General features: G+C 32.3%; 1 protein-coding gene and 1 long non-coding RNA gene across 3 annotated transcripts; one reads left to right on the plus strand and one right to left on the minus strand.

Annotated features, from left to right (window-relative positions):
* Positions 1-4,993: 4,993 nt before the first annotated feature.
* Positions 4,994-18,358, plus strand: LOC111626634 (E3 ubiquitin-protein ligase RNF181-like). 2 transcript variants are annotated; one of them, XM_023370081.1, is made up of 6 exons: positions 4,994-5,219; positions 5,794-5,844; positions 16,331-16,413; positions 17,584-17,696; positions 18,044-18,118; positions 18,182-18,358. In XM_023370081.1, the coding sequence occupies exons 1-6, from the start codon at positions 5,149-5,151 to the stop codon at positions 18,239-18,241; spliced, it is 453 nt and encodes a 150-aa protein (XP_023225849.1). In that variant the 5' UTR covers positions 4,994-5,148; the 3' UTR covers positions 18,242-18,358. The 2 variants fall into 2 exon arrangements, with proteins under 2 accessions (XP_023225849.1, XP_023225850.1); XM_023370082.1 differs by having other exon boundaries at positions 4,997-5,219; positions 17,587-17,696.
* Positions 16,993-20,554, minus strand: LOC111626635. Its single transcript, XR_002756909.1, has 2 exons — positions 19,948-20,554; positions 16,993-19,519 (listed from the first exon to the last, which is right to left on the minus strand). It is a non-coding gene; the product is annotated as an uncharacterized LOC111626635 (long non-coding RNA).
* Positions 20,555-21,516: the final 962 nt, after the last annotated feature.

Genomic DNA, 21,516 nt, shown 5'->3' on the forward strand with positions numbered 1-21,516 from the left:
ATTATGGAAACTCGGAAAAATCTGAAAATTTAACCTTTGTTTTTGTCACGAACGAAGGAATTTCGATTTTAAAAAGTAGGTTAATGATAGAAAAGCTAAAAAATCAATAATTTTTTCACTAATTTTCACGAATAAATTTTAAAAAATTATCTCTGACATAAATCTTTATGATTTTTTTAAATCACCCGATTCCTAAGAGTCAAAGTGCTTGGAGAATTTTCAAAAATAACGAGGCAAATGGTAAAAATTATCGGCTAATAGAAAAACAATTCTCTCGAATTCTAAAAATTCTACGAAAATTAAATCCGTTCGATTGACCCGGAGCCTTCTTAGGGATTTAATTGACCTATTTCGAGCTTAAAAATAAACGAATATACAGCCAGACGCACGAATTTACTATACAGCGTTACGACCCGAGGGACGACCAGAAACCATTTGTTACGTATATAATAGAGAGAAGAATCGTCGTTTGTGACGAAAACATTAATTAGTTTCCAAATTTATTCATCGGTGAACAGAAAGTTTGAATGAATAACTTCGATTTAAACTTTTAACGGGGTGAGATTATTGGTCGTAGAAATGGACACGCGCGGATTTGAACCAATCGACGATCGAGTATAAAATATAACGTCACAAAATATAATGTATACTTTTTGATAGCCATTTTGTTCGAATGGATCACTCGTTATCCAGAATTACTCATAAATATAATAATTATTGATCGATAGCGAATGTAATTAATTGTTTTAAATATTTAACAAGTAAAACCCTAACATTAGCATTTTAAAATTAAATAATGACTCGAATCATCTTAAAATTACTTCCGTAATGTGTTTCGGGTAAAAGTCGAAGGGTACTTATACGGAGAAAATCTATTCTACAGCCATCTGTCGACAAAAAAAGGAAACTTTGGAAATTATTTTCTTTGGTTTTTAAAAAATGTCTTCGTTAACGACCGTCGGCGACTTTTTCATTAGTCCGATGTTTCGTATTCCTATTTAAAAGTATTTTCTTCGAAATCCAAATTTAGATCTTGGCTCAAAATTTTGAATATTTTAAATAACTCAATTATCAAACAAAATAGAAAATATCGAAACAAATGTTTTTCTTATTATCGATTCCTATTTATAAATCGGCCATTTTGTTCCGTAACCAGGTCCGGTCCGATCGATGAAGACGAAAAACTTCTAAATAAGACACGAAGGCGGAAATGACGTGGACGCATTCGGACACGATACAGAGAATTCTGAAAGGAAAGACTGTGGATAAGAGTAGAAGGCGAGGCAAATCCCCGAGCAATTACGTCACGCCTTCTGCTCTTACGTTACGCATACTTTATAAGTCTGCGTGACGTAATTGCCAACCATCAACGAAACCACGATTGCACCCATTGCGTGGGCCCCGAGTCTTTTTTCTATATCCGTTGTAGATTTGGACAGCCCCGCGTATCCGAGAAAACTACCAACGAAAAATTAACAGAATTTTCTTTCCGGAATACATCATCACCAGAGTGACGGGCCGACGCATTGACTGCTCTTTTCGGCTATTCGGCCGGCCAATCATAATATAGAATAACACGAAACTTGAATAAATACAGAAATCTATTCTGTATATATACATGTGTGTGTGTGTGTGTGTGTGTGTGTGTATCTTGCTCGTTTGTTCAAAAATTTCGTCAAGATTCATCGATTCCCAGTCACGCCATTTTAATGCTTTTCGTACCGGAAAAACGTCGTGACGATTTTAAGCAACGTGTTAATTATATACATATAATCGATCGTAATCCTTCACTCGCTTCGATATTCGCTTCGACTTCGCCTCGATCCTAAACCTTCACTCGGGAGTGAAGGATTAGGATCGAGGGGAGACGATGCGATGGGGGATAGAGGGGCGGGCCGACAGGAAGGCGAAATCAGCGGAGATGGGAGGGTTGGAAAGCCGTCGCGAATTTTTTTTCTTTTTTTTTTTAACTTTCTCCGCCTTGCAAGCACTAAGAGGACTTTCTTTTAGCAAGCACGTTACCGATTCGATAATATAATATTAAAATAGAAGGAATCGTGTATATTTACCTACGTATCGATAACTTCGCCGAAAGTTTCATCGAAAAAATATTCATCCTTCTCGAAATCTAGAAAGATAAATTATGAATTAGAATCTTACAAAATTTAATTAGGAACGAACGGATTAAAATTTAGAACAAAATCGGGAATGAACGAATTGTTAAATTTTGACAAGCCGTTCATTGTTACGTAGTGTATGACGCGAGGTACCCATTTTTAACTCAAAAACTACGCGAATCCTTTATTGGGATAGTGATTCCGTTTTGCTATTCGAAGAGTCACACTAACAAGTAAGTTAAAACATAGAAAGAATTCTCTACAATTACAATACAGTGCAACAGAAGCGGACAATGAATCTGTTATTCCTAGTTTATTTTCGGTCAAAACTATCGAACGCCAAGAAAAAAAGTCGACACGAAATTTATTTCTATATAGGCCTACACTAAAGAGCCAAAACATTATCACACTAATGACCGCCTCCGCGACGTTACGTTACATCAATGTTACTTAATTAAATGAAAGCAAAACACGGCAAATGCCCGTGTCAGAAGACAGTATAAATAAAACATCACTAAGGCAGAGTCGCCAATCCGCTGTTTACATTTCCGATGCCGGTATTGAGGGTAATGTGTCTCGACATACTACGTCGAACCCTCTTGCGAATGGAGCTGCGTACCCACAAGCCACTTCCGAGTACTCAAGCATTGTCTCAATTCGCTGACCCGACAAATTGCGTTTTCAAGATCGACAAGATGGGGGAGAGAGTGAGTGATTTGTGCTGTGTTTTGCCGGAAAACACTGGGTTCAGTCATTCGTGTAGGGTAAATTTTGACATCAATCACTTATCCGAACCTCACTGTAAATCGAGCGCATCCATTTATGGTAACTGCGTTCCCTTCCGAAAGTGCCTTTTTCCGACAGGATAATGTGCCATGCTCAGATTGTTTAAGAATGATTTCTGAAACGTGAAGAATTTCAGATATTGTCCTAGTATACAATTTCCCAATATCTCTACCCAATCGAGTGTCTGTGGTCAGTGTTGGAAAAGCAAATCCGATCTGCTGCGCTTCGACCGCGGAACTTATACGAACATCTAACGATAACGTCTTATTATCAGATACCAGGAAGACACGAATGTATTGTAGAGTCCATTCTTCGCCCGATAAAAACTATTTTGGCGACTCGAGGAAGATCCGCGTCATAGTTTAGGCGAATGGTCGTAATGTTTTGTCTCTTCGGTGTATAATGTAATGAAAAATTTACAAACTCCGAACATGCCGCGACATTTTTGAAAACTTGGTGCGTAAATTACTACTTAGGTCTGTTCTTTTGGAAATGCTTATTAGTTGGACCGCTGAGACGGGGTCATTTAAAACTTTACCTATAAAGTTTCTAGTGATTTACCCGTTGTTATCGAGTTCATCGATCTTCGAGAATGAAAGATCAACTACTAATGGCATTATTCATCGTTACCAACCAACCGATCGGCAAGCATTTCCGAACAGAACTTAAGGTGGGTTCAGAGTTGAAGACCATTTGACCGAGTCACTCGAAGCGTGGAACATCCCTTTCAAGATTAAAGCTTGAGACTCTCCACTGCATTCGGAGAATGAGTCGATGACGTAATGCAGACGTGATCCGATCTCTCACTTTTGGGTCTCGTCCCCGTGTCACGTGACCAAGATGGCGGAGGTCGCTATTTTCGCGTTCTCGAAATGCGCTGCAACATGCAATAGTTTTGAGGAAATGCAGGCTCATATTCTGTAGATACACGAGACACAGAGGATGACAGCTACATCCTGCCAAGTACTATCCCAGAACAAAAACTTTGTGCTGGGGTAAGCTCATCGGAACTAGGCCTTTGTTTTCATTTAAAGCCCTTTCGAGCAAAGTAAAATAAAGCCAGCAACCTGCCTGTTGTCTGTCACGTTTTAGCTCAGAGAACGAACATTTCCGCTCACAGATATTGACTTTCAACCAGTGACACTAAGGCGCTAGATAACCCAGGTATGCTCATCCGCCATGTTGGTCCTTAGAAAGCAGACGACTCTCGTAGAAGTTCAATAGAAGAGACACGAAAATAATCATAAATTCAACTGTATCTTAAGATTTTGCAAGGTCGAAATGATAAACTTCGCCAAAATTTAGTTCAACTAGTTATAAAATACAGCTAAATTTAAAAATCTTAGAATATGACGTCAAAAGGACCAATATGGCTGCACACGTGACGGAAGCGTATGAGCATACCTGGGTAATCTAGCGCCTTAAGTGACACGCTCCACGACCAGTGACGTCACAGATCGCCCGAGTGTCCTATCCTAAGCCGGTTTACAACTCTGAACGCATCGTTAGATTGCACATTTGGTAAAAACCTGTCGTCTTCATCCGGAAATTGCAGTTCCACAATCGTACTCGTCATTGCGGCACGTACACACGCTTTAAACTAGAGTTCAAATATGTTTGATTTTGAATTTCAGCAGCAATCGGGTTTAATCGACGAGGAAAGTGAAGAGGATAAAGCACGCAAGCGTAGAGTTAGTCGAGTTGCAGAAAATTGGTGCAACGCTTGACCATAACGCACGGGATAACAGACTAAATGGGCGCCAAATCGGGCATAAAACTACACGAGTTATTATTCACTTACATCTAAAAAATTTTGTAAAAAACAATCTCCTTCTACCAAGTCCAGACGGTTCCAATTTTTAAAGCAATCTTCGTTGGGCGCAGCCATGTTTGCTTTTACTTGTCTTCCACCTAGGATGACGTTCCGTGCGACGTCAGTCGATATTAGATGACAACCCGGCAGTAAAAACTATACAAAAACATTGCTGTTGTATCAAAAACTGCAGCGTACGTCACTCGAAATTCGATAGTTACACAATGTTCGTGCCACTTTTATATAAAACATTCTTGTACTTATTTTCATAAATAAAATTTATTTTTTGGCTATTTTCCGACAACGAAATCCGTTAGAATCTCCCAGCTGGCAACACTTGGCTTACAGCGATTTAAATCCCGTGGTAAATATTGCAGTATCATACAGCGGGTATTAGGAATTATTTGTTGGTTTCCATCGGGTTTTTAAGAAATGTCTTCGTATTTCGACGAACACAACTGCGAGTTTGGAGAGACGCCCAATAATTTCCTTCATTTGGTGAGGTAAGATTACTTTAAGAGAAAATTTTTCAGTTGCGATCAAAACAAATGATGGAACCGGGCACTTTTTTAGTATAATCGGCAAAATAATTAATAAAAGAAATCGGAATCCATTAACGGCTTGTACGGATGGCCAATTGCTGATCTTCGTCTTGTAAATGACCGTAAAATAAGGTTTTGTTCCAATTGATGATACGTGACGTAACAAAAGATGGACTAAGATTTTGTCAAGGAAAATTGTACAAAGTAGAAAAATGGTTTAGTGCTTTTTCTATTGCATAAGTCCAGCAGACAGAAAATTTTGCAATCGGATGGTGTAGACTAGCTTCAAATTACATTTTTTGTGATAAATCAGATAATTTGCAATATTAATTTAACCTAAACCTTTTTTCCGGCTGTTAAGTTTTCAAAACAGTTGACAAATCACTGAAATTACTGACGACCTTTGTTGTTTTGTTTATTGTTTATGTATATAGACAAGTTACAAACTTAAAATATGTGCATTTTATTAGATATTTTAGAAAATTTTTCTATTTATAACAAAATAGCGCTTAATTAAGTTATCGTCTTTTTGTAGATTATTATTGGACTCTGGACTGGCTGCCGAATTCCAGATTGAATATGAACAGTGAGTAATATACAATAATTTGTTTTTAAAAAATTCTCAAAAAATATATCCGTACGCTTTCGGAAACAATGCTAATGATTAATACAAAATGTTTAAAAGATTTCTATTTGCGTGGTGATACCTAACAGAAAAGTAACATAAAATATGACCCGTGATAAACTGATATATTTATCCTTTGTGCGGGCGTCAATCTATTTGCATATTTGGCAAGTTATTATGTGTGTACCATACCATAGTGATGTGGAAAGAAATTTAAAAGTAGAAAGCATAATTGAGCAATGTGAGAAAATTACATATCTTAACCCAAAATTTTTTATACCTTCCTTTACTTAAAATTCAAAATATGAGCAACTTTACAAAGAATTAGTTTTATATCTATTGTTACTTTTCATTTAATTATAAAAAAGACATCTTAAAGTTTTCAGCACAAAAAATTTGTTTAAGTGAGAATTAATTTACAGTTTGATAATTATCAAGAAATTTAGCACAGATATTGATAATGTAACATTTCAATGATTTCATACAGAAGACTAATACAGTTGACCCCCATAACACTGTAGATAATTCTGTGTTATACGTGTGCCAGGCCGTGAATGGCTCACGTATTTGTAAAATCTAAGTGACTCGTACAACATGGAATTCGTATAAAACGGAATTATCAACAGGGTTATAGTGAGGTCAACTGTACAGAATTATCATTATATTTTGCAATAATATATTCAATAGAAAGGAAAATCTTATTTATTTTATGCAAATAAAAAAGTTATCCAGTAAGCAATTATATTTAGTTTGGTTTAAAAAAAACTGCATCTTAGAATCAAACAAATACAGTAATTAAAAAAAGTAATGGAAGTATTACATTAAAGGATGGCTATTATGTTAGAATAAATTACAAGATTGCAAAGTTTCAGAATGAAAAGAAAGTACATATGATTTTTTACATTTAAATATTTAAAATATCCATCTATATTTTATATCTTCCCATGAAGATTGTAACAAAGCTGATTATTACAAACTGTTTTAGTTCTTTAGCATAATAAGTGTTTTTAAGTTGTGTGCTATGTTACGATCCCCCAACAAAAACCAATATTCGGCACGTTGGATAGTTCTTGCACGGTGAACGAGTGCAATTGCATTATTTGACTTTTACTACTGTGATGCACTTTTGATCCTTCACAGTTCAGAAGCTATTATGGGATACTGATAAATTTGTTAAAAATCCATACCTAAGATAATCATTCAGAAATGTTTTATTTATCAGTAAATGAATAATATGGAGAAAAAATTATTTTATAACAATAATAGGGATGTTTGATATAGTAAATAGCAGAAATATTAGAAATGATTTTAAAAAATTAACAAAATACGAATGCATCACACCACTGACATCAATAACCGGCAAAAAAGAACAGTCTTACCGTATATAATGGACATCATACAGTTTAACTGATAGATCATATAACAGAAGAACAAAAAATTAAAATGGTAAATCTTTTTAGAATAGAACATTTTTAGATTACAAACTGAGCGCACACAGTTGTGCGAAATACTGTTGCAGGGAATTAGGCCAACCCAAGTAACACTCTCCGGGATGAAAACTTGTTCTTTTTGCTGGTTATTGATGTTGGTGGTGTGATTTATTTACATATTAAGCCAATATTTTGACAATTAATATAAATATGAATACTCTCTTCAAAAATAATTATTTATAAATAAAAATATGGCCCAGGGGTAATTGCATCAATTTTAAAAATGAAGAACAATTATCTTATGCCTGGCAATCTTTATACCAACAGGAACAGTCAACATACAAAAAAATTTTTTTTCTTATATGATTTTTCAAATAATCTTAAGAATGTTCCATTTTTCGCATTCCATTTGGGAACACTTTAACCTGAAGATCTCCTATGTAGAATGAAAATATTTGTGTTTTATGTGCATTAAATTTTCCTGGAATTTTACTTTTAATTAAGGTTCAATTGTGTGTGTTTTTATGACATTTTTCAAACACTGTAAGTCTGGAATATATTATATGTAGATTTATGATTTTATTCAATACTGATTTTTAAATTAATTTTAAAAAGTTTCAGTTATATTTTACGAAACTTTTTAATAATTTATTGAACAATAATAAACAAAAATTTATGAGAACAACTTTGTTAATAAAAACTTAAAATCATGATGAATCAAGTATTGATATCAATTGTAATTTTCTTTTACTAAAAAATTGTATATTTTTTAGCAATGCAAGAAGGAAAAATATTTAAAAATTCTTATTGATTACCAAAATAATATCAAATGATCTCAGGTTGCCAGTCAAAAGGACAGGGTTAATCTTTTGCAACTCTGTCCTTTTACTTATTACTTCTTTATTACTGAAACTTTTTTAACATTCTCAGTGCTTACGGTGCAATGTCAGAATGGTTAATCTTTTGCAACTATTCTGACATTGCACCGTAAGCACTGAGAATGGTTACTGTAAAAGTTAGCTAATTACATTAGATTCTATTTAACTTAGAATATAGAGAAAGTTGCAAAAATTGAAAAATAACAATCCAATATTAAATTATTAAGACTAGTTTTCCCAATACTGTACTGAAATTCTCATTCCAAAATTACATAACATATTCTATGATATTTTTGATTTAATAACTTTGTAATTTCAAACAGGCAGATTTGTATTATTCAATATATATTGAATGTCTACACACAGTAGCAATTTAATANCACAGTTCATAAGCTATTACGGGATACTGATAAATTTGTTAAAAATCCATACCTAAGATAAATAAAATATTTCTGAATGATTATCAGTAAATGAATAATATGGGGGAAAAATTATTTTATAACAATAATAGGGATGTTTGATATAGTAAATAGCAGAAATATTAGAAATGATTTTAAAAAGTTAACAAAATACGAATGCATCACACCACTGACATCAATAACCGGCAAAAAAGAACAGTCTTACCGTATATAATGGACATCATACAGTTTAACTGATAGATCATATAACAGAAGAACAAAAAATTAAAATGGTAAATCTTTTTAGAATAGAACATTTTTAGATTACAGACTGAGCGCACGCAGTTGTGCTAAATACTGTTGCAGGGAATTAGGCCAACCCAAGTAACACTCTCCGGGATGAAAACTTGTTCTTTTTGCTGGTTATTGATGTTGGTGGTGTGATTTATTTACATATTAAGACAATATTTTGACAATTAATATAAATATGAATACTCTCTTCAAAAATAATTATTTATAAATAAAAATATGGCCCAGGGGTAATTGCATCAATTTTAAAAATGAAGAACAATTATCTTATGCCTGGCAATCTTTATACCAACAGGAACAGTCAACATACAAAAAAATTTTTTTTCTTATATGATTTTTCAAATAATCTTAAGAATGTTCCATTTTTCGCATTCCATTTGGGAACACTTTAACCTGAAGATCTCCTATGTAGAATGAAAATATTTGTGTTTTATGTGCATTAAATTTTCCTGGAATTTTACTTTTAATTAAGGTTCAATTGTGTGTGTTTTTATGACATTTTTCAAACACTGTAAGTCTGGAATATATTATATGTAGATTTATGATTTTATTCAATACTGATTTTTAAATTAATTTTAAAAAGTTTCAGTTATATTTTACGAAACTTTTTAATAATTTATTGAACAATAATAAACAAAAATTTATGAGAACAACTTTGTTAATAAAAACTTAAAATCATGATGAATCAAGTATTGATATCAATTGTAATTTTCTTTTACTAAAAAATTGTATATTTTTTAGCAATGCAAGAAGGAAAAATATTTAAAAATTCTTATTGATTACCAAAATAATATCAAATGATCTCAGGTTGCCAGTCAAAAGGACAGGGTTAATCTTTTGCAACTCTGTCCTTTTACTTATTACTTCTTTATTACTGAAACTTTTTTAACATTCTCAGTGCTTACGGTGCAATGTCAGAATGGTTAATCTTTTGCAACTATTCTGACATTGCACCGTAAGCACTGAGAATGGTTACTGTAAAAGTTAGCTAATTACATTAGATTCTATTTAACTTAGAATATAGAGAAAGTTGCAAAAATTGAAAAATAACAATCCAATATTAAATTATTAAGACTAGTTTTCCCAATACTGTACTGAAATTCTCATTCCAAAATTACATAACATATTCTATGATATTTTTGATTTAATAACTTTGTAATTTCAAACAGGCAGATTTGTATTATTCAATATATATTGAATGTCTACACACAGTAGCAATTTAATAAAAATTCACTGCAAATACATAATGTTGGTGTTACATTTCAAAACTAACCTGTATTTAATTGACAATGAACTATTTACTATTACTGTTTCTTGAAGATAAATAACTCCTTGGTGTAAGGATGATAATCTATATGCTATTAAATCTAATGACTGCCTCAACACCTGGACCTAATTTTTAATAGAAATAAAATATAAATATTGATATTATGCATTAAGTAACATACCATTTTATTGCCATTGCTAAGAGGAGAAAACAATTACAATTTTTTTAAACTAAAAATTTTGATTTATAAGAATACATTTCCTCTCTTAGTCCATGATATGTGAAATTATTTTTTAGATTTGATTTTCTGTAATTTGTTATTTCTTAAACTTTTGTGTTGCATTTGCTTTTCATTCTCTTAGATCAGTTTGAATTCTTTTTTATATACACTTATGCACCCAGATTGAGTTGTCAACAACTTTTTTGTCCAATTACTGAAAAACTTGGCAGGTAGATATGTAAATGATTATGGTTATAGTGAAATTAACACACCAGATTGCCTTAAAATTGCTACCCCAGCATCCTATAAAATGGCTTGCAGATGCTATCTTCAGAATTTTCAGCATATCTGTTGTTGGAGTCTTTGAATGCCGGACGTATAGTCAAAAACATTACGTGCAGTTGACAGAGTTTGAGATAGATTCTGCTTGCCATTTGTGATGTGGCCTGAGTGCTCTGCACAGACCACCAGGAGAGATGACATTTAATTGAGAGACAAGTGTGAACAGCTGCACTAGTTTTTTTCCATCATCCACAGATAGGTAGAAGCTCACTACAGAATCCCATCTCGTCTTGTACAATTGGCAGGTAACTAGCAGAGACAAATTTGCATGCAAGGTGACTGCTACGGATCTGCCATTAGCACTCTGACATTCTTGACTTCATTTGCAGCTGTACTGAGACAGAAGCATGGTCTGCTATAGCCTGGCAGCATATTGCCTTTCGTGATGAATCCTGTTTTTTTTAAGAATGGATGAATAATGTATTAAAGTATGGAGGACCAATGATGAGAACTTCAGTCTTACCTTTACTGTTGAGTGTTGCACTGCTCCCATTCTTGACATACTAGTCTGGGGAACCATCTTATATGACAGTCACTCCTAGTAATGGTCTGAGGGACAATTGGTGGCACAGTGCTATATTCAGGAAATTCTGCATTCTTATATGTTGCAAACAGCCATTTTCCAGCAAAATAACGTTAAACTGCACATAAGATTTCCAAACAATGTCTCTGTCATATTGTCAGTATGAGATAGTAAAAAATAATAAAGTAAAGCAAGCTTTATGAATGTACATGAAATTAATAATGAAATGGAGTGAATAAAAACTTATACTGTTGCGTTTGTAGTAGCCTCATGTTTTTGTTTTTACAACAAACCCTTCTAAAAGCATTTTGAATATTTTATTAGGATAAATGCCACCTGATGCTATTGTCTACTCATACTATTGGCCCTGCATGTTACCATACTTCCATAGCTTGCCTAACATCCAGATTTGTTGTCCATCAGGCAATTTGTGGGAACAAATGGAGTGTCAGTTTTGGCCATCTGCAAACATGAAGTATCTGGAATGGCAATTGCAATATCTACAGGCAAATCTATTGTAGAATAGCATATGGTGCCCATATGCCTCCATATCCCGTATGTATCCAGCCAACAGAAGATCCTACAAGTTAATAAAAGTTCCTTTAAACTATACTAATGTCAGGAAGTTTCATTCTTCCTCCTGGGTGTGTGACTTTTTGTCATTGAGAGTATATGATGNGTCATTCTCAACATTTAATTTATTCCTCTCAAACTCTCAACACATGTTTCAACCAACTGTGACAGAATAGCATACCTAGATTACACTTATTTTAATTTTAAAAAATATATGAAATTATTCAAACTTCAAGACACCATTAAAAATAAAAATTGCATTATAGTGAATATTTTTTTTAGTTTACTGTATAAATTGATGACCCCACAGAAAGCCCGTCGCAACCTATAGGTTGGGAACCCGTGTTCTATATGCTTGTATGGCTTTCAAATATTCTATTTTTTGAACATATAAATCTGAACATAGCACAATATAGTTCCAAAAAATGTTTAATCGTAAATAAATCTGAACTCAACATTATTCCAATGGAGTCATACAATATGCATAATTATTAATAATATGCAAGCATTTATGTAATAATACAAAAAATTTCTCAACTTCATATGCTCTTTTTCTGTTTTCTGCATGTATGAGGGCAGTTTTTTTCAAGCTCCAATGGTCCATAAAACAAAGACAAGTGAATCTATTACCAAAAGTTAGGTACAAACATGGTTACTTTTCGACATAATCACTGTAAAGATTGAAGAATTTGTCATATCTGTGGACAAGCTTGTCCATCCCCTTGTCATAGAATGTTGCTGCCAGAATAAATTCATTTTGTTATTTACACTTGTCTTTTTCTTATGGACCATCAGAGCTTGAAAAAAAAACAGCCTATGTAAAAAGATAAGTAATGAAGTAAATAATCACTTAATAGCAAATTTATGTTTTTGTATTATACACAAAATTCTGGCAAACTAATGTAAATGTGTCAAAACATGAGTATAAAATTTTGCATAAACTGAGATCTGTCATAATTATACTTCAGATTTTTTGGTTCTAAAAATTTGATTTTAGATACTTGAAGTAGAATCATTCATTTTGCTAACAGGTTTTAAAACAAAAACAAAAAAGGAATTAATTTAAAGGCAATTATAATTTAACTGAAATATAAACAATCAAATAAAATACTAGAGTACAATAAATGAAACAGTTTTCTTTATAATATAAGCTGATTTAAAAATTATTTTATGGATTAACTTTCAAGAGAATTAACATTTGNAAAAAATTGTATATTTTTTAGCAATGCAAGAAGGAAAAATATTTAAAAATTCTTATTGATTACCAAAATAATATCAAATGATCTCAGGTTGCCAGTCAAAAGGACAGGGTTAATCTTTTGCAACTCTGTCCTTTTACTTATTACTTCTTTATTACTGAAACTTTTTTAACATTCTCAGTGCTTACGGTGCAATGTCAGAATGGTTAATCTTTTGCAACTATTCTGACATTGCACCGTAAGCACTGAGAATGGTTACTGTAAAAGTTAGCTAATTACATTAGATTCTATTTAACTTAGAATATAGAGAAAGTTGCAAAAATTGAAAAATAACAATCCAATATTAAATTATTAAGACTAGTTTTCCCAATACTGTACTGAAATTCTCATTCCAAAATTACATAACATATTCTATGATATTTTTGATTTAATAACTTTGTAATTTCAAACAGGCAGATTTGTATTATTCAATATATATTGAATGTCTACACACAGTAGCAATTTAATAAAAATTCACTGCAAATATAGTGTTGGTGTTACATTTCAAAACTAACCTGTATTTAATTGGCAATGAACTATTTACTATTACTGTTTCTTAAAGATAAATAACTCCTTGGTGTAAGGATGATAATCTATATGCTATTAAATCTAATGACTGCCTCAACACCTGGACCTAATTTTTAACAGAAATAAAATATAAATATTGATATTATGCATTAAGTAACATGCCATTTTATTGCCATTGCTAAGGGGAGAAAACATTTACAATTTTTTTAAACTAAAAATTTTGATTTATAAGAATACATTTCCTCTCTTAGTCCATGATATGTGAAATTATTTTTTAGATTTGATTTTCTGTAATTTGTTATTTCTTAAACTTTTGTGTTGCATTTGCTTTTCATTCTCTTAGATCAGTTTGAATTCTTTTTTATATACACTTATGCACCCAGATTGAGTTGTCAACAACTTTTTTGTCCAATTACTGAAAAACTTGGCAGGTAGATATGTAAATGATTATGGTTATAGTGAAATTAACACACCAGATTGCCTTAAAATTGCTACCCCAGCATCCTATAAAATGGCTTGCAGATGCTATCTTCAGAATTTTCAGCATATCTGTTGTTGGAGTCTTTGAATGCCGGACATATAGTCAAAAACATTACATGCAGTTGACAGAGTTTGAGATAGATTCTGCTTGCCATTTGTGATGTGGCCTGAGTGCTCTACACAGACCACCAGGAGAGATGACATTTAATTGAGAGACAAGTGTGAACAGCTGCACTAGTCTTTTTCCATCATCCACAGATAGGTAGAAGCTCACTACAGAATCCCATCTCGTCCTGTACAATTGGCAGGTAACTAGCAGAGACAAATTTGCATGCAAGGTGACTGCTACGGATCTGCCATTAGCACTCTGACATTCTTGACTTCATTTGCAGCTGTACTGAGACAGAAGCATGGTCTGCTATAGCCTGGCAGCATATTGCCTTTCGTGATGAATCCTGTTTTTTTTAAGAATGGATGAATAATGTATTAAAGTATGGAGGACCAATGATGAGAACTTCAGTCTTACATTTACTGTTGAGTGTTGCACTGCTCCCATTCTTGACATACTAGTCTGGGGAACCATCTTATATGACAGTCACTCCTAGTAATGGTCTGAAGGACAATTGGTGGCACAGTGCTATATTCAGGAAATTCTGCATTCTTATATGTTGCAAACAGCCATTTTCCAGCAAAATAACGTTAAACTGCACATAAGATTTCCAAACAATGTCTCTGTCACATTGTCAGTATGAGATAGTAAAAAATAATAAAGTAAAGCAAGCTTTATGAATGTACATGAAATTAATAATGAAATGGAGTGAATAAAAACTTATACTGTTGCATTTGTAGTAGGCTCATGTTTTTGTTTTTACAACAAACCCTTCTAAAAGCATTTTGAATATTTTATTAGGATAAATGCCACCTGATGCTATTGTCTACTCATACTATTGGCCCTGCATGTTACCATACTTCCATAGCTTGCCTAACATCCAGATTTGTTGTCCATCAGGCAATTTGTGGGAACAAATGGAGTGTCAGTTTTGGCCATCTGCAAACATGAAGTATCTGGAATGGCAATTGCAATATCTACAGGCAAATCTATTGTAGAATAGCATATGGTGCCCATATGCCTCCATATCCTGTATGTATCCAGCCAACAGAAGATCCTACAAGTTAATAAAAGTTCCTTTAAACTATACTAATGTCAGGAAGTTTCATTCTTCCTCCTGGGTGTGTGACTTTTTGTCATTGAGAGTATATGATGATGTGGCATTTTTTTTATTTAATATATTTGCAAAATAGATAATTGTTTATTAGAAATTTTGGTTTATAAGTTAGAGATGAATCTAGTCTGCCTCATACAGTCAACTTGTTATGTAGGTACTCACACATTTAATGTCTGGTAAAGAGCAAATTCATAAAAAAATTTTTAGAAGTTAAGTATATTTTGTGTTCGTATTTGGATGAGTGCCCACAAAATTCTCACAGAGAGAATTTTTTGAGACATCAAATTTAATTGTAAATTTCAATCTGTTTCTCAACATATTTGGAGAATTTGGTAAAATTTCTGATTTTAATGGAAAATAAATACTTTCACAAAAACAAAACTAACAGCAAAAACTTCTAGCATTATAACAGTGTGATGCAATGTTATAAAAACTCTCTATATATATTTCATCTATTATCAGATTGTTTGTTCTATTTTATTGAATATTTTTACTCTTGTGGGATATCAAGTCAGTCTTCATAATTCATCCTTTTTACACACTTCAGGAACAATGGTCTCTACGGAGGGTCAACCCTTTAATGGAGACTAACATCTTTGACCCATGCAGTGGTAAAAATTCCAGGGCAATGGCATAATTACAAAAACATTTATTGTCTATTCTATTCAATTGAATATTTTTATATTATCATCACCCTGGCCATATTATTTTCATAAGTATATTTTTTATCAAAAGTGTAAGAAAATATCTACTAAATTTACATCTGTACCATATCAAATATTCTTGTTTCACTGACATACATACTATCTGAAAATGAACTTGTTTAAAAAAAAGTGTAATTTGTATTCAAAGCATTTTGTTTACATTTTATGTCTCAAAAATTTATTCACAATGCTGTATTTATTTGTTCTAATGTCTTAAGTGATCAGAAATGATGATAAAAATCTTACCTTCTGGATATTGAGAGAGTTTTAAATACTAAAATAAACTGAAATGGAATATTAAAAATATGAAATAATCAAAATCCATTTTCAGGCTCTTTGGTGATGGCAGATCTCATCCTCCGGCATCAAAATCTTTTGTGGAGAAACTTAAAACGATTACAGATTTCCCAAAAGGTGCGATTATTTTTATTTAATAAATGAAAACAATTAAAATTTCTTCAATGATCTCATTTTGTGCTCTTTGATAAATACTTGCCAAATTTTAAAAAATAATGTGTATTTTTATGTAAAAATAGTGTGTTATTCAGAACAAAATGAAAAAAAATTAATCCATTTTACATTATATTAACTATTGTTTTTTTTTAATGTCGTCATAGAACTTTACAGTTGAAGCCATGATAACAATTTAATATTTTTCTGAATTTTATGAATTTGGCTTAATTTACTTAGTTGAAATGGCTAAGAAGTTATCTTTATCATCATCTCTTAGTTAATGATGGCAACATTGGCAATACACAATCAAAATTATTCTGCACATGCTGCAGTCTGCCAATGTTAGCAAAAGAATAGAAGTAAAATTGATGATGTTTGTACACATTATTCATGTAAAATGTTACATAATTTGCAGTTCAAATTGGTATTTGTTCATTTGGAAATTTGCATTCATTGTGCAATCACTAGAATACTAATCATTTAATTCTAAATTTATGATTAAAAACTAAATTGAAAACACCAGAATAATGAAAATGCACATTTAAACTCTGATAACATCAATTATAACTTTATTACAATTTTTTTTTACAAAACAGTTGGACATTTTTCAACATGAGGATTCTGAACTTTGTTACATTATACCCGCATCCACGCACGCATTCGTACTAAATTAGTAATTATCTTAATTCAGTATTCTAAAATCTTCTCATTCTTCGTCTATCACGTACACTATTTTCTTTTGTATTTTAGCACAGAATGGCAGTCGGTTATGCGGCGAAAGTGAATTTATTTACGTTGCATTGTAACCATTTATTTTCACAGGCACTTACCATTATTTTTAATTACATTCCATAGATATATTCATCTTCCAAATTTCTTAAAATTTTAGATTGTTTTTAAATTTAATTTTTGAAAATCAAGTTTTTGCCATAATGAGCACCAGGAAAATGTCAACTAAAAGATCATTCTTAGACTATTCTAGTAAATATCAATTACAGTTACACTTATTATTCAAATTATACAAAGTTCATAACATTATTCATTTACCATTTTTGTTTTTACGTGTTATTTCTATTGAATTTTCGCATGTTAATTACGGTTTGTTTCTAATTAATATATTTTGCTCCTAAGTAGACAGACAATGCCCCGTGTGCATGAAGGAGTTTGAAGAAGGTGACATAGGAAAGCAGTTACCTTGTCAACATTTATTCCACGCATCCTGCATATCACCTTGGCTCAATATTGTATATTTTACATTCTTTCATATATACAGTGAAATCTGCCTTTTGATTCTGTTTTTACTAAAAATAATTTTCACAGAGCAGTGCAATGTCAGAAAATAATAAATTTCCATGTAACCAGTTCTTTAGAAAAGGCTACGTATATTATAAGAAACAAAAAATTACTTAGAAAATTAAAGTGCATAAATCAAACATCTGATATTTTCCAAAAATACATAAATCATGATTGCCAAAAATTATCTTTTTCTAGTCTGTATAATCTTAATGAAATTAAAAGCAGTTCATAAAGGCATATTTTACTGTAATTTACATAAAAATATAAGATTTTCAATGACCAACTTAATTTTCAGACCAACACGTGTCCGGTGTGTAGAGACGAACTACCTACAGATGATCCCGATTATGAAGAGTACAGAAAACAACAGGTAAATGAATAAAAATGAGAGTTAAAAATAGAGATAAAACATATATTTCCCTCTTTTTACCAGGAGAGAATTAAACAAAGAAAAGCGGATTTAGAAACCCTGCACGATTCAATGTTCGGTTAAATACAACTTAAGGCGTCAACAAAAGATTTATTGCTAAAATGTCATAGTTGCCATTATGTACAACGGGGCCTGTGTGAACAACAAACTGACGACGAGGGACCACGAGGCAACAAAAAACAGATTCGTATGAAACTTGTCCGTGAGATCGACTGCGGTCAGCAGACGCAGGGACGAGGGACTTGTCCGACCAAAGATGCTTGTCTTGTCTTGTCATTTTTCTGTTGTCGATCACCTGCAATATAGAGAGATGTAGCAAAAATCTATCCGAATGTTTTTTGTATTCCCAATTACAATAATCTGTTATCGAGGCGCATTACGGTTTTCTTTCCCCCAATTGGCCATATCATTTTGGTTCCGTGTTACAAATAAGAATTTGTGACGATATTAAAAATGATGGTGTCGGAATTAATGAAATACAAGATCTAACTCACACGTGCACACAGACACACATACACACACAAAGAAACACAAACATCTTATAATCAAACTAAATTTTATTTTCAACATCAACATGACAAAACAATTCTCCCAGGCATCATACATTACTATAAAAAGTTGTTGTTCACAAACTCTTTGACAATTTTTCTAATTTTACATAATATACAACAGGTAAACCGTTTAGGAAAACTTGCCATTTTCTGAGTCTGACTGTCGTCTGGAAGCATAACTAGGAGTCACAAAGGTAACGAGTTTTGGATATACTGCGAACAAATTCGTGTACCGCTAAATGGTTAAAAAATTTTCACATTAAATTCGAATAGCTACACCAACCCAAACTACACAATTTTGTTTCTAAATCAGGTAGACGTTGACATTTTCCATAGTACATATGGCACAATAGGAAGATTCCAACAACAACAAAAATTGCACTTGATAAAAACCTAAAATGCTGGAATGAAATTACCAACAGATAGGCCTGTACCGATTGTAGTATTTGTCAAGTTTTCTACATCAGTTTCAAGCAGCATTGGAATGTGATCCTGTGGTCACTTGCCTTATTTCTATTACCAACAGTTTGGAAAAGTGCATTACAGTTCAACCAACAAATTTTTGCAGCAGAATATTCTGTTGTTAACATTTAGACAACAATATATAAATAGCTTTCTCTGGCACAGCTTTGCCAAGCATCAAAATACTGATGTCTTTGGTATGGGTAAGGGAAAGCAAATGTACAATGCTTGTTGAGAACGGGACATCCTTCCAAACTTTGTACTATACTCCCTTCGATCGAATTTCGCCGGCGTATAAAATAATCTTACCTTCTGTCACAAAGATTTCCTGGAAAACGGATAGATCGTTATAGTAATTTGTTACGCTTACGACCTACGAAATTGTCGTAACTTCTTAATATTCTAGTAAACGAATTATTCTAATGACTAACACACAAAGAAAAATACAGCACATTTTGCTAGTAAATTTCCAGTTAATTATTAAGAACCAAAATTTTACACTTTAGAAATCTTTGCTTAGGTAAGATAATTTATAAAAAAGAAATTTTACAAACATGCAACTAATTACTTAAAATAAGAACTTTTAATATAGTTTAACGAAACTTTCAAAATTATATTTGCACATGCTCAAAACACTTTTATAGCACGAAGAGGAACCGTTCGCATCCGGGCTATGGGCAAACGCGTGCACCGCCACGTCCACACAAAACAAATGCGCGCATCGAGAAAATTACTATTGGTAAATTGGTTACGTACCGTATCCTCCTCCGTAACCTCCCTGCCCGTAATTCCATCCGCCATAGTCGTATCCACCGTTGTACCCACTGTAGCTAGTCCCATAATTATAATCGTAATTATAATTACCGTAGCCACCATATCCTCCTTGATTATAGTTTCCGTATCCTTGATTATAACCATAAGCTTGGTTTGCCCAACCTTGATTTTGATAACCACCTGAAAATAGTTTTAATTATTAAAAACTGATAAAATATTAAAAGACAATTACTCTTATTAAAGAGAGAAATTAATCTACATTACAGTAGACCATTAATCCAGCAAACTCTCCAGTGTACCTGCACATTTCCATTTTCATGAAAATGTTAGCCATGTCACACATCCTGTTTTGTTTACCCTGACTTCATTTCTGTGTACAGTACTGCATTTCATATTATTTTCTCACCAACCTCAAAAAGAAATGATACCAAAAGCCCAGACTTGGTAAATCATGCATTCACATTTACAATGGTCAGATTAACAGATTTACCATAATGTAAATGATGATATTCATATTTTATGCAATTACAGACTTGTCTACATTATAATGAATGTCTTATGATATTAAGAAAACAGCAGGAAAACTATCTGATGAAAGATTTAAATGAATTCAAACTGTTTCAATATATTCAAACTGTTTCAATATATTGAAACAGTTTGAATCACATTTAAAGTATTATTTGCAAATCAGAACAAATTACATACTTTTTTGATGTTTAAGTGCATTCTAGATATACTAGAAGTAATTTTATAGTTTTAAAAAGTACATGCAGGTTACATAATGGCCTGCATTTATGTCTGTAGTACTAATGTTTTTCTGGTCAAAAATTACCAAAATTATTACAAAAAAATTAGTTATGATTTTACATGTTCTCTCTGCTGTTAAGTTGATTTAAATACCCAAATTAAGTTTAGTTATAATCTCAATTAGCTGCCAATATATCTGCAAATACTTTTGACAGAAACAGTGAAAATCTTTGGCCATCCACTTTTTCAACAGAAATTTTGACTAAATTGGCATTTTATTAGTTTCACAACTGAGATTGTCATCAATAGTAATTTCCTTATCAAAACTTTAACAATTTACAAATTGAAATAATAATAAATCTGGTAATACGCTAATTAAATCACGTATACAAAAACAGCCATTTATTTTATGATTAGTGTTATTCTAATCAGAAATAACATCTTTACAAATAACTTGTGGGTTACACCAATATTTCCATTAAGCAGTTTTGCAACACATCCAATGATACATGCAGACATGTACAGTACTCCTAACATTCAACATAAAAATAAAGCAATTATAATAAATTATGATAAAGGAAAAATAATAATCCAAACAAACATCTGAGATGTAAAAAAAAGTTGTGCCAAGTATAAACTTAAAAATTTTGACTGTCGTCTAAATTGTGATAGGAGTTTTTCTTCGGTAAAGATAATCTTGGCACTTTAAAACAGTACCCACAAGATTTTTACCCATACTATGATTGTCTACAAATTGCTTCCAAGTGCCAAGCTTATCTACCATAGAAAAATGTTGACCATCTA

This window comes from Centruroides sculpturatus, unplaced genomic scaffold, assembly GCF_000671375.1.
Source record: "Centruroides sculpturatus isolate CEXI.00-Female unplaced genomic scaffold, Cexi_2.0 scaffold399, whole genome shotgun sequence".
Taxonomy (NCBI): Eukaryota; Metazoa; Arthropoda; class Arachnida; order Scorpiones; family Buthidae; genus Centruroides; species Centruroides sculpturatus.